General features: G+C 36.7%; 1 protein-coding gene across 1 annotated transcript; it reads right to left on the bottom strand.

Annotated features, from left to right (window-relative positions):
• Positions 1-2,102: 2,102 nt before the first annotated feature.
• tor2a (torsin family 2, member A) lies at positions 2,103-11,944 on the bottom strand. The gene is made up of 5 exons (XM_017452533.3): positions 11,197-11,944; positions 8,724-8,989; positions 6,983-7,158; positions 6,677-6,804; positions 2,103-4,410 (listed from the first exon to the last, which is right to left on the bottom strand). The coding sequence occupies exons 1-5, from the start codon at positions 11,339-11,341 to the stop codon at positions 4,166-4,168; spliced, it is 960 nt and encodes a 319-aa protein (XP_017308022.1). The 5' UTR covers positions 11,342-11,944; the 3' UTR covers positions 2,103-4,165.
• Positions 11,945-12,044: the final 100 nt, after the last annotated feature.

Consider the following 12,044-nt stretch of genomic DNA (forward strand, 5'->3'; position numbering starts at 1 on the left):
CAGATGTTGAGGGGAAAGCTGTGGGCCATTGTTGCTGGGGGGAGGTGGTGAGGTGCCTTTTTAAACCTGATTTGGGATGGAAGGGAGAGGTGTGTGAATGGACGGGCCAGAGGCCAGGGGAGGACAGCCGTCCTGGAGAGCGTGTGAACCGGTGCACAAGGGTCAAACCAAGTGTGGAGAAGTGGACAGGGGTCACAGTGGTATTATCCCAGCCAGATTGTTTTGTAAGGACATTGCAACATTGGAAAATCCTTCCTTAAACGCTACCCTGAGGTGAAAGGGCATTCAGAGTGAGGTGCTTCACTGCGGTCTTCCTCCCTGTACATAAAGATGAGGACTGATGAAGTTGTCAGAGTGGGTATTATGCTAGGCTTTTGTATGCAGGTGTAATGGAGAGAAAAGCTAACTTGTAAGAACTTTATCCTCTGCTAAGAAACCTTTGTATAGGTCCTTCTATAAAAAAGCTTTAAGTCAGCTTGAATCTCCAGCTCATAAGACCACCACCACACAACATCTCACACCTCTTCATTTCCTGTTGAGAAATCACTAATTTCCTGCAGCAGCTGGCAAAATGGGGGTCCTGACCAAAGATCATCCCTTAGTGATGAAAGCTGGGATGATATTAATAAAGAATCATGAAGTTACAGTTTCTAGGAACTTTCTGCTTTTCATAGGAATCATATTTTTAACCTTCCTATTATGTTATGGGAAAATTTGACCCATTTCCACATTTGAGATATACTGGTTAATCTCTCTTTTTCGTTTTTAAATCTTTTGGCATTCCTCATTTAGGGTCATGAACTAATATTCAAATATTTCTTCTTATGGCTGGTCTCAGACAAGTCATAATAAAGCTTTACTGTTTTAAGCTGCTCTTTGCTGTTTTTATGTGTATTTACTCTGTGGAAGTCATTTTGACCCAAAACTTAATGGATGTAACTTTTCCCCCCAACATAATAGGAGGATTAAACACACTTTTAAACCGATACAGAGACATACTGTTTTCTGCAACTACACAAATCAAGGATCTTTGAAATAAGAGAGAAGATCTGTGATTGCTGTGACATACAGTGAGGGGAAATAAGTATGCCAATACTTTTGTCTTTCTGTTTAAGAGATGTCCAGTGCATATATCCACTTCAGATTTACACACCCCCTTTGACTTTTACTATACCCATACAATTGGTTTGATAATATGCAGGTGGAAAGTTCATCTAATTGTCCCTGGACAGGTGCACTGTACAGGATTTCACAATGCGCGCTCAGCATAACGATAAAGAAGGTAAGAGTGAGAGGCCAGCAGTCACTTGAAAAGAGTTGCAGGGCAACCTGAAAGCAGCAGGAAGAACAGTTACACAGAGAACAATATTCAATGACCTGCACCACAATCATATCCATTCGAACACCTCATGCAAAACTCCTCTGCTAAATAAAAAGCACATACACGTGTCTAAAAGCATTTAGACTCTTCAGAGCTCGTCTTGTTTGGAGAAAGAATGGTTGCTCCTAAGAACACCATACCCACAGTGAAGTATGGAGGTGAGAGAAATCATCATATGGAGCTGCTTCTCTGCAAGTAATACTGTGGCATTACACGTCCTCGAAGGAAACATAAATGGAGTGATGTACCAGGACATATTACAGGAGAATTTGATCTCCTCGACAAAGAAACTGAAACTGGACGTTTCAACAAGACAGTTACCAGAAACAGCCAAAACAACTGACGACTGGTTTCTAAAAAAAAAGGAAGGTGATGGTGCTTGCATGGCCTAGCCAATCTCTTAACTTGATTTATGGAAAATTTTGAAATTGCGAGCCCATCATAGAGACCATTGTAACCTTGGGAAATTTAAGTAACCTTGTGAAATTGTGTACAAATGTAAAGTGGATATTATATGCCCAGAAAGTATATTAAACACCACTAGTATCTGAAAACTTATTTCCCCTCACATACTTTGTATTTGGAGCACATCTTAACTCATCCACTCACTGAAGAGTTTACATCATGGGAGATGTGAAAAGCAAGCACAATCACACACTCTGAGCAGACAATGTGATGAAGGGAAACGGTTTATGAAGACTGAAGAAATCAAACCCATGAGTAGGCAAAAAAGATTTTCAAGTTTTAATCTGTTTCAGGCACATTACATTATTTCTTTCTCCACTTCGTTAACGCCCATTAAATCAGCTCAAATAAATAACACGGTAGCCCTGACAGAGAAATCAGCATAAATCAACATACACTACCGGTCAAAAGTTTAGACAAACTCATTCTTTATTTTTATTCCACCCCTAAAATATTATTATTTTAGAATAATAATAAAGTCATCAAAACTCTGGAGTAACACAAATGGAACTATGGGAATTATGTTGTGATAAAAAAATAATAAAAAATCCAAAATAAATTAAAATAATTTAATATTTTAGCATCTTCAAAGTAGAAGCCCTTTTTTACCTAGAATTTCCAGAAATGTATTCTTGGAATTTTCTCAACCGATTTCTTGAGGAATTTCCCCTAGTTGTTTTTAAACAGTATTAAAGGACTTCCCAACCATGCTGGACTCTTATTGGCTGCTTTTCCAAATATTTCGTCCGAATGAGTCGTCCATTTCAAAAAAAAAATTTTTTGTAAATAAAATGTTCGTTTTATAATGAAAGAAATGATTATGTTGGCACGATTACATTTTTGTCTTCAACACAAATTTCAAACATTTAATCGTACACCTTCAGATCAAAAGGTTTTTAACATCATGACAAACATTTCAGTGGCGTGTCTCCAGACTTTTGAGCGGTAGTGTAAATTACATGGACCAAGTGAACATAGTGTATGTGATAATGTTGACAGCATTCGCCAATTCTGCCCATGATGACCAAAAAAAAAAAAAAAAAAAAACACTAAAAAAGAATTTTGAGTTCAGTTCAGTACTGTGTTCAAGTAAGACAGCTTGTATTATCAGTACATTTAAGGAATAAAAATAGCACAGTTGAATTAGAAGTCCCAATTTGAACTGTTAAAGCTTCTCAGATGCTTGGCATGAAACCGTGCACTGTGAGGCTAAATTAGTACTTTGTTTACATACCTAACCAAGACATATTTTTTGACACAGTATGTGGCTGATCGCAGTCTTCACAATGAGACAGAGGCTCGTCTGATCGAAAGCCCAGCGATTTCACACGACATTTCAGACTGTTTAGCCTAAAAAAAATACTCTTATCTTATCTCAATGGTCCACAACATACAATGCTTTGAGGAATTAACATTCCAATAATCTTCATTTTTATACACGAGTTAAAAATCCACAATAAAAGAAGAACCGAGGCATCTCACTTTCGAGCAGTACAAATGAATATTTGCACTTATTGTAAAAGACAGTATTTCATTTGCCATATTCAGTATCAGTCAAAAGTTTCACAAAACTGATTGAATACATGTTTATGAATCTGCAGACATATGATTGAAGTGAATTTATATCCAAATAGCTACACACTATTAATGGCTGTGTATAAGTTTTTGAATTAAATTTTGAAATACTGGACATGCCATCCAACACAAAAGTGGTGAACAGATAAAACTTAAAACAGTTTTTTGGTGACTGTATAATTTTCTAGCATGCTAAAATGAGACAAAAGTAATAAAATAATAAATAAATGATTGATAATAGGTATGTCCAAACATTGGATTGGTATCATTTTCCTTCTATAATCTCACTAATTAAATTCACCAATATTTCTGATTTATAAACAACACTTTAAAGGTTGTACAGTCAGCTAAAAAAATCTTGCAGTTAGACAGTTATTCCCTTTTAATTGAACAAATCTGTCCAGTCAGCTGACTGCAGCTCTGTGCATCTGTTCTCTTACAATGATCACAGCAGAACTGCTGTGTGTTTAGTACACACAGAAATACTTTCTGTTTCATAGAAGCAACCCTCGCCCGCAAGGTCCTGCATCTTTATAAACTGATTGATTCCCTGATGGTCAGCATTTTATTAGTTTCTGTAAACTTATCTTAGAGTCGGTCTTCCGAACTGTACTTCGGATTTTTGGGCCTGCTCATGCAGAAGCAGTGTCCTTATAAAAGCAAAATCTGCTCCTGCGCACTGGCACAGATGAACACCAGCTGGTCCGATGTTCCTGCTATGTCCACTCCTATCACTCCCATGGCTCATAGGAAGAGATTGACTTTAGCAGGTACCAGTTTGCAGCCAGTGCTTGAGAAGTGTTGCCCATCCTGTGGTGTGTAGGACATGGCGCCCCCTACTGCCGCTGACACATCTTTGCGCTGGCACTCGCCGCGCTGGCACAGGTCCCGCTGGGCACAGCGCTCCACGTGTCGCCGACACAAGGGCAGAAAGGGCACAAAGTGGGTTATTCTCTTTGCGGAGATTATTTTCGAATGGTAGAATCCACCTAAGGAACAAAGTTCATTCAGAAGCTTAATAAAACGATCCAGATAAAGTTTATCTCATTTTCCAGAACCCCCAACCTGTTTATCAGGCTGTATTAAGATACTTCAGTGTTCCCACTCTTTTTTAAAAAATAGTTTGCTGGAAATGACTCACATCTTGCATAAATAGTGCCCTATAGATCTATGCATTTTTAATATGACCTCACCTAGAGTAGGAACGAATGAATTAATGAAGGTACAGTACTGTGCAAAAGTCTTAGGCACATCCAAAGAAACACTGTAGAGCAAAGGTGCCTTCACAAATAATGAAAATAATGTTGTTTCTCCTTAAAAAAAAATATTATAAAGAGCAGTAAACAGTAATAAATGAAACAAAGGCAATAATTGGTGTGACAACCTTAAAAAAAAAAGTCTCAGGTAGAATTAGTGCAGTTTTATAAGGAAATGAGCTGTAAATTTTATTGAGCATCTTGCAGAAGCAGACACAGTTCTACTGGAGACTTTAACTATTGCACTTGTTTCTTATTTTTGCAGCAAAATCCAGCAGCCTTCATTGTGTTTTTGTCTGAAAAGTGTCTCTTACCACTTAATATGTTGCTTCTTTTACTGACATACGAACATTTTTATGTAACATTTAATTTTGTGTTGAAAAAGTAATGTGTGGACATCTAAAATGTTTTTGTACTGACCCGATAATGTAGCCATAAAATAAAAATCTATAAAGTTTGTACTAAAAAATAGGTGGCTAAGAATTTTGCACAGTACTGTATATTACAAATATTGTATAGAACACATACCTTGGGTCGTTAGTGACCTGGGATGTCATCCAGTACCCTCCCCCTCGTAAATTTTTTCACATTAGACCTCCACCTTCTTACTATTTCTATTTCTATCTACTTATTATCAACAACATAACAAGAAAAATATATCAAATTGTTGAATAATATCTGTTTTATAATTCATTTATTGTAAAAAGGTTATAGGGTCGCTACCGACCCGAGATACCTAATAGTGTAAGTACATTTTTCTGCGCAACAATATTGAATTTCTCCGGGCTCAATACGTGCAATTCATTTTAATTCCTGAGGTGGGAATATTTGGTAAATAGTGATGATGTAATGTGTCAATCATAATTACCCCAGACATAAAAGAAACATTACAAAACTTTTACAGTAAAACAGCGATTTACTGCAGAATAAGTTTCTAATCAAATACTAGCATAGTTTGATGGTGGATCTGATGATGAAGTTGTCAGCAAACAAAATATTGATTTTTATGATTATCAACACGATAGTAGCCTATTGAGAGTAACATATCGAATGATCCAGATCCCGAATATGAGCCAGATGCTAAATTTACCGGGGGAAGCTCCGGGGGAAGCTGGCGCATCATAGTATTACTAGATAATATTGTTTTTGACCATGTTAATTATAGATGATAAAATGACTTTAATTACGAAAATATAAACTACTGTAATGATTTTAATTTGGTTCATCAAGTTTATAATGAGATGTTATGGTGACTGAAACAACTGAATGAAAATGCTACAATACTTTCACTATTTTAGTGCGTGAATTATAAGAGCGTATATATATATATATAAGAACTATATATATATATATATATATATATATATATATATATATATATATATATATATATATATATATATATATATATATATATATATATATATGCATCAGTTTATTGACACATAAAATGTCAAAATATAATGAAATATGCTGGTTTTTATTATTTCGTAATTGTTAATAAAATACTACGACATTTAGAGATCCATCCACGTTAGATATACACTCCGGGTCAAATATGTAATAATGATTGACAATACATATGCAATTAAGGGTTAATAAAGCAGATTGGTTTTAGCTAGCAAGAAAATACATTTGCAAAGACTTTCATTAATAATGTTATAAACCTTCTAATCATATTCAATGACATATTAAAAAGTGACTTAATTCTCCATTTGTAATGTTATACACAATGTGCAATTTGGAAGAAAGCTACATTAAAATATACCACCTCATCTCATTATAAACTTGATGAATAATTCCAGAAACTTTTATCCTGTATTCATTTGCTTAGTGTTTCCTATGGCAATTTATATTCTGGTTCTGCAGGATGTGTCAGGACCATGTACCCGTTTTTGAACAGATTACAGTATAAACTAATCTCAAGTGCATTCCCTACATTCAGTTAAAAACCTAAGAAAACGGGTCTGATCTGTATTGTATGGCGTTGCACACTTACTATATTTATTGTTGTATACAGCGTCTGCAATAGCCTCCTCCAGTGGCTCTGCCTGAATTTCCTCCCTGTCTCGTCCTGCCTGTCGGCTCTCCAGGGTCACTTTGTTAATGACTTCCTGACCTGCCGTACTAGACAGAGCAAAGAAAACATCATATCAGAAAAGCAGGCGCCACAATGATGCTGAAGTAGAGTCTGTTCAAGACATCACCAACGGCAACAAGTCTCATTTCGTATGTTTCTCTGCTTATCCTTACAACAACTTTGCATGATGCAAGATGTTACACTGAGTCACTCAGTAAGACGTACGTAATAAAAATATAGATGGCTTTGCGGTAGTTGGTCTGGAAAACAACATGTGAAGGCCCGAGGAACGGTTCCAGAACATCAATCACTCCAGGAGGCATCTTCTCCATCTCATCGAAGATGAAGACAGAGCGAGCACAGGCTGTGAGGTTCCCCTGTACCCAGTGCTTCAAATCTGACTGCGTACAACAGCAAAAAGCAAACGGGTTACATAAGAGGCAATTTAAGTTAAACATAAAGGCTTCACAAGCAGTAACACTGAGAGTAAATCTTTGCTCACAAAAAAAGTTTTAGCATTAATATATGCACTAATATGCGTTGCTGATATCTTGCAGGTGTGTTTATGTGGATATAGATTTTAAATGAAATGTAAAGCTTTTGTGCTACAATCCAAGACTTACATGAGCTGCACGTGCATATTTTCAGTATTGTGTTAGCACAGATATCAGATATCCACATATAGTTTCTTCTTTCTCTTCCACAACACTGGTGTTAATGACTAAAGTCTTGACAGCCTGTCTTCTATTAACTGACTCATATCATGTTCCATCAATTAACAGTAAGTGATGTGTTATTACATGTTGTGCATAAACACATCTTTCTCATTCAAATCAATGGCAACAGGTGGGTTTTTGTCAGATTCCAGGAAGTCCTTTGTGAACACTGCTTAAGTTGTTACTCCTTTATATTTTACAGTCGGTAGATGTCTGGTTGGTTTGTCATCAGTGAAGCATTATGCATATATTCTTGGGGAAGTCTTACTGTAGAACCCGTGACTTTAATTATGGATAAAGTGATTGAATATTGAGCGCCTGCCCACTAGTCCCTTATTTACATGCTGTATGCCTATGCTATACCCCAATTTACAGTCAAAGGAATCTTTTTTTTTTTTTTTTTTTTTTACATGAAACGTGCCATCATTTATGCAGGTTGTTGCTGGTGTGGGTATGGTGTAACATGGATCTGCTACGTTCTCTGATTGTTGTATAGCTGAGGATGTTACACAAGTCAATGTGTCAATCAGTATGTGAAGGATTTTTCAGTTTTTTTTCCCCGATCGTTGTGGCCAAGAATGCTCGATTTTGTGGCACCTTTTTTCAAACTTTACGATGCAGAATTTTCTAAGAGGGACATTTTACTTCAGAAAAGGATGACGTCAGGTCAGAAAATGTGTAACTGAGTGGTCACATGGTTCAGTATTCCCAATCATAAAATTGGGTGAGGTCTTCCTTGCTCAAGTTTGCTGATGTAAAAACACCTGATGTTACAGACTACTAACTCTACCACTTCCTTTTCAACATTACTCAAGAAATGGGGGGAAAAAATGTACGTTAATGTGTTCCTATATTTTCAGGCACTTGGTGGACAAAAAAGTGTTTGAAAGAAATTAAAATGTAAAATATTGTAATACTGTAGCAATAAATGCATGTCTGCTTATAATGTTTATCAAATTCCACAATATTACACACATACATTAGCTGTTTGTCAGCATCCATAATTTCCCAATAGAAGCACTGGAAAACATTTAGATTGTAAGTCGGGAGTATTGGATCTGAAATATCAGACTTCTGGGTACAATGAAATGTACCCAGAAGCAAAAAAACAATGTTTTGTTTTGTATTAAGAAAAACATTAACATAATCATTTTTAATATGGCTCCATTTTTTTCGAGTAGTTTGGAGTCATCTTGACCTAACAAAAGATACACATGAAAAATGGTCTAAAAGTAATAAAAATGCAATACCCTGTATTGCTCCACGCGGTCAGTGAGCGGAAAGTGCAGTGTGGGCACGTACTGATGGATGTAAGGGCTGCCCATGGCGGTACCATACAGATGACGGCCCAGCATGGCGCTCACCATGCTCTTTCCAGTGCCTGATGCTCCATGGAAGGAAAGAACCAGCGGCCTTTCCGGACTCGGCTTCTGCAGGAAGCTTGCCACTGACTCGGACACAATGTCCTGCACCAGATGCTGCCCATACAGATTTTTATAAAGGTCCCACTCCAAGCCTGTGTGAAGGCAGAAATAAACAGCAATAGATGGATTATTTAGGCTAGTTTTCCTGAGCAGAAGCATATACAGTCGAGGTCATAAGGTTACATACGCCTTGCAGAATCTGGATAATGTTAATAATAATGAAAAATACGTAAGATAATTACATCTTACGTAGCTTCTGAAGGGCGGTACTAAATGAAAATATAGCTGCAAGCAGCGATGGCGGATTCCTCCTCAAGATTGCAGACCATTTCAAAATCGACGTGGTAGACAAATGTATCCCACAGATACAACATCTCAACACATTTGGATCAATGCCAGATTTTAAGTTCATTGTTGTAGGTTTCCACAAATGATCGTTGTAGAGATAAATCAGGAGGCAATGAGAATTTTGAAGCATGCACGGACTGTGGAGGAAGGGAGACATCCACTGGCAGAGTGCACTAGCATTTAGCCTAACATGTGTATTTTATTCGCAATAAATCTATTTTTCATCTTACATTCACCCATTTCTTAGATATGAACTGGCTATTGAATTGGAGTAGTTTTAAGACTAGCGGATGTGTAAAGCATCAATTTAGCCTTAGCGATACATAATTATTCCTTATAATGGCATTGTTTTTGGAAATATGAGGTTGCCATCACACATTGTAACATACTGTAGTGTTCTCTTTGTGTGTGGCTCAGATCTAGTCCATGGGTTAATGTTCCATTGATTTATGCACACAAGAAATATGTGCAACAGTTGTCAATTCACCAATATGCGAATAGTTCGGCCAATTTTAATTTGCTCCTATATTGCTTATCAACGTATATAAAGACATGTATCCCACACGTACGTACCACAGTTCAAGTCAATCGGACCTACGCTTCAGAACGAGAAGATTTTTGTAGTTTTGGACAAATTTTTAAATGTACTGGAAAATCCATCATGGCGGACTTTATGGGTCCCTATGGCTTTTTTTGTTCCCCATGAGAAATAAGTCATGTATAACAATTTTCAGACATTTTGGACTTATGGGCAGAGGGAAAAATCAGACAGATTTTGGGCATGATATGGGCTATCTATGGTGTGGGAATCCCTCATGTCCTCTAGTATCAATGTGCCAAATTTCAAAACTTTTTACCATTCAGTTATTGGGCACTTTAGGGAGATAATGAGAATAATAACAAGAAGAATACTGACAATAACAATAGCTTTCCTCCTGATGGAGGAATCCTAAAAAAAGAAAAAGATGTTTAAACAGAATAATATCAATCTGAACAGGTCCTTGGTTCAATCCTGAATTTGGGATTCTGTCTGTATAGTTTATGTTCTTCCAATGTCCACAAGGGTGTCCTTCCACTTCCACACGCATCCACACAGGTCGACTGGCCACACTAAATTGATCTAGCTGTGAATAAGAGTGTGTCTTGTTCCTGGAACAGGCTCCAGAACCACCATAACTCTGACCAGGATAAACTGAAGATGAAGATCTTGACTGATCACTTGAAATGAATCGGTTTAGTCCTTCAACTCAATAACTAACCCTAACCCTAAGCACAACCAGACCTATGAACAGCTTGAACCTAATGTGGAAAGTTCAGGAACAGACAGCACTATGGCACAAATAAAAATCCAGAATATTACTGTTTATATTACAAAAGAGTCTAATATTTGAAAAGTTCAAGTATGTTCATAAAACCACTCTGTACTCAGGAGGTCCGTGGGATTTATTTTACAGTTAAAGGAGGTGGTGCAATAAGTTTGTGAACCCATGTTTTAGCATGAAGAAATGAGCTCATTCAGTTTCGACAGGTTTCAGTTTTGCTTTGTATTTGTGGATCATTTACTCCTTGTTAAGACTTAGAGCCACTGGACAGGAACGATATTTAGACAGTCCTTAAAAACTGCCAGCTAGCTATTGTTTGATGCACTGCTTCGTTTATGAACCAGCTAGCTACCTAATAGCAACTGAGTTACAATTTTGTAGCTAGCAACACAGCTAACAACGCGAAAACCTATTTATCAGCTACATACACAAAATTAACATTTTTGGAGCCTTAAAAAAACAAAACAACAACAATAACAACAAAAAACAACTGTTATACGGAGTAAAGCTAGCAAGACTTATTGTCTTATTAGCTAGCTAAGAGAGAAAGCCAAACTGTTACGTTACCCAGTTAGCATGCTAGCTACCTTTTAAGTCCAATATTTACTGCATTAATTCATTGTACGTACCTTGTATGTTTGGTTTAAAGTCGCAGTCACAGCTGTCAGCTATTGTGCAATATATCGTTTTCATCTCAAAACAACCACTTATTGATAGACCATATATCAACAACATTGTAAATATCATTATAACTCGGTTACACCACAGATCCATGGCGAGGTAGTGGATGGAGGATTTATTTATCCGCTAGGGGGCGTCTGTCCATGCTTCTCAAACTCCGTGTACATTCCAAAGCTTTAAAAATAAACAAATAAATAAATAAACACCGAGTCGCTAAAATAGTATTAAATAACTTTAAAAAAAAACTATAATAAATTTTCTGTCATAACTCACTCTCTCTGGTCGTGAATACGCTACACGTTGGCACCCAGTTACAAAGTCTAAGATAAGAAGTCAATTAAAGTGTCTGAGCCTGAGGAAATCATGTGCTGTACAACTGATACACAATTTTATTAAATGCAAATTGTCTAGCTTATCAATTAAAATGATTCAATAATCAGCATGATTTCATACACTGGACTCGCTCCTCTGCACATATTATTCCCAGAGAGACGCGAAAGCTTGCATTATATCGACAGATCTGTTTGATGATATTCATATAATATCAACATGCTTGGAGATAATGTTTATACTACACACATTATGTTTATGCCATTTTGAAATGCATTAAAAACAACTAGTATTTGCAAAGCTGAAACAAAAAAGGTCTTATTAGACCCTGTATAATTTCCTGTATCATTTATAACAACACCTGCCACTACGAATATCCCCGAGCATATGGTGGTTTTGTGTGTGTCTGTTTCAATAAATATTGTTTATGCTGCTAAAACCTGAGATGAACATATGGTGTATTATG

The sequence above is a fragment of the Ictalurus punctatus genome, chromosome 22, assembly GCF_001660625.3.
Source record: "Ictalurus punctatus breed USDA103 chromosome 22, Coco_2.0, whole genome shotgun sequence".
Taxonomy (NCBI): domain Eukaryota; kingdom Metazoa; phylum Chordata; class Actinopteri; order Siluriformes; family Ictaluridae; genus Ictalurus; species Ictalurus punctatus.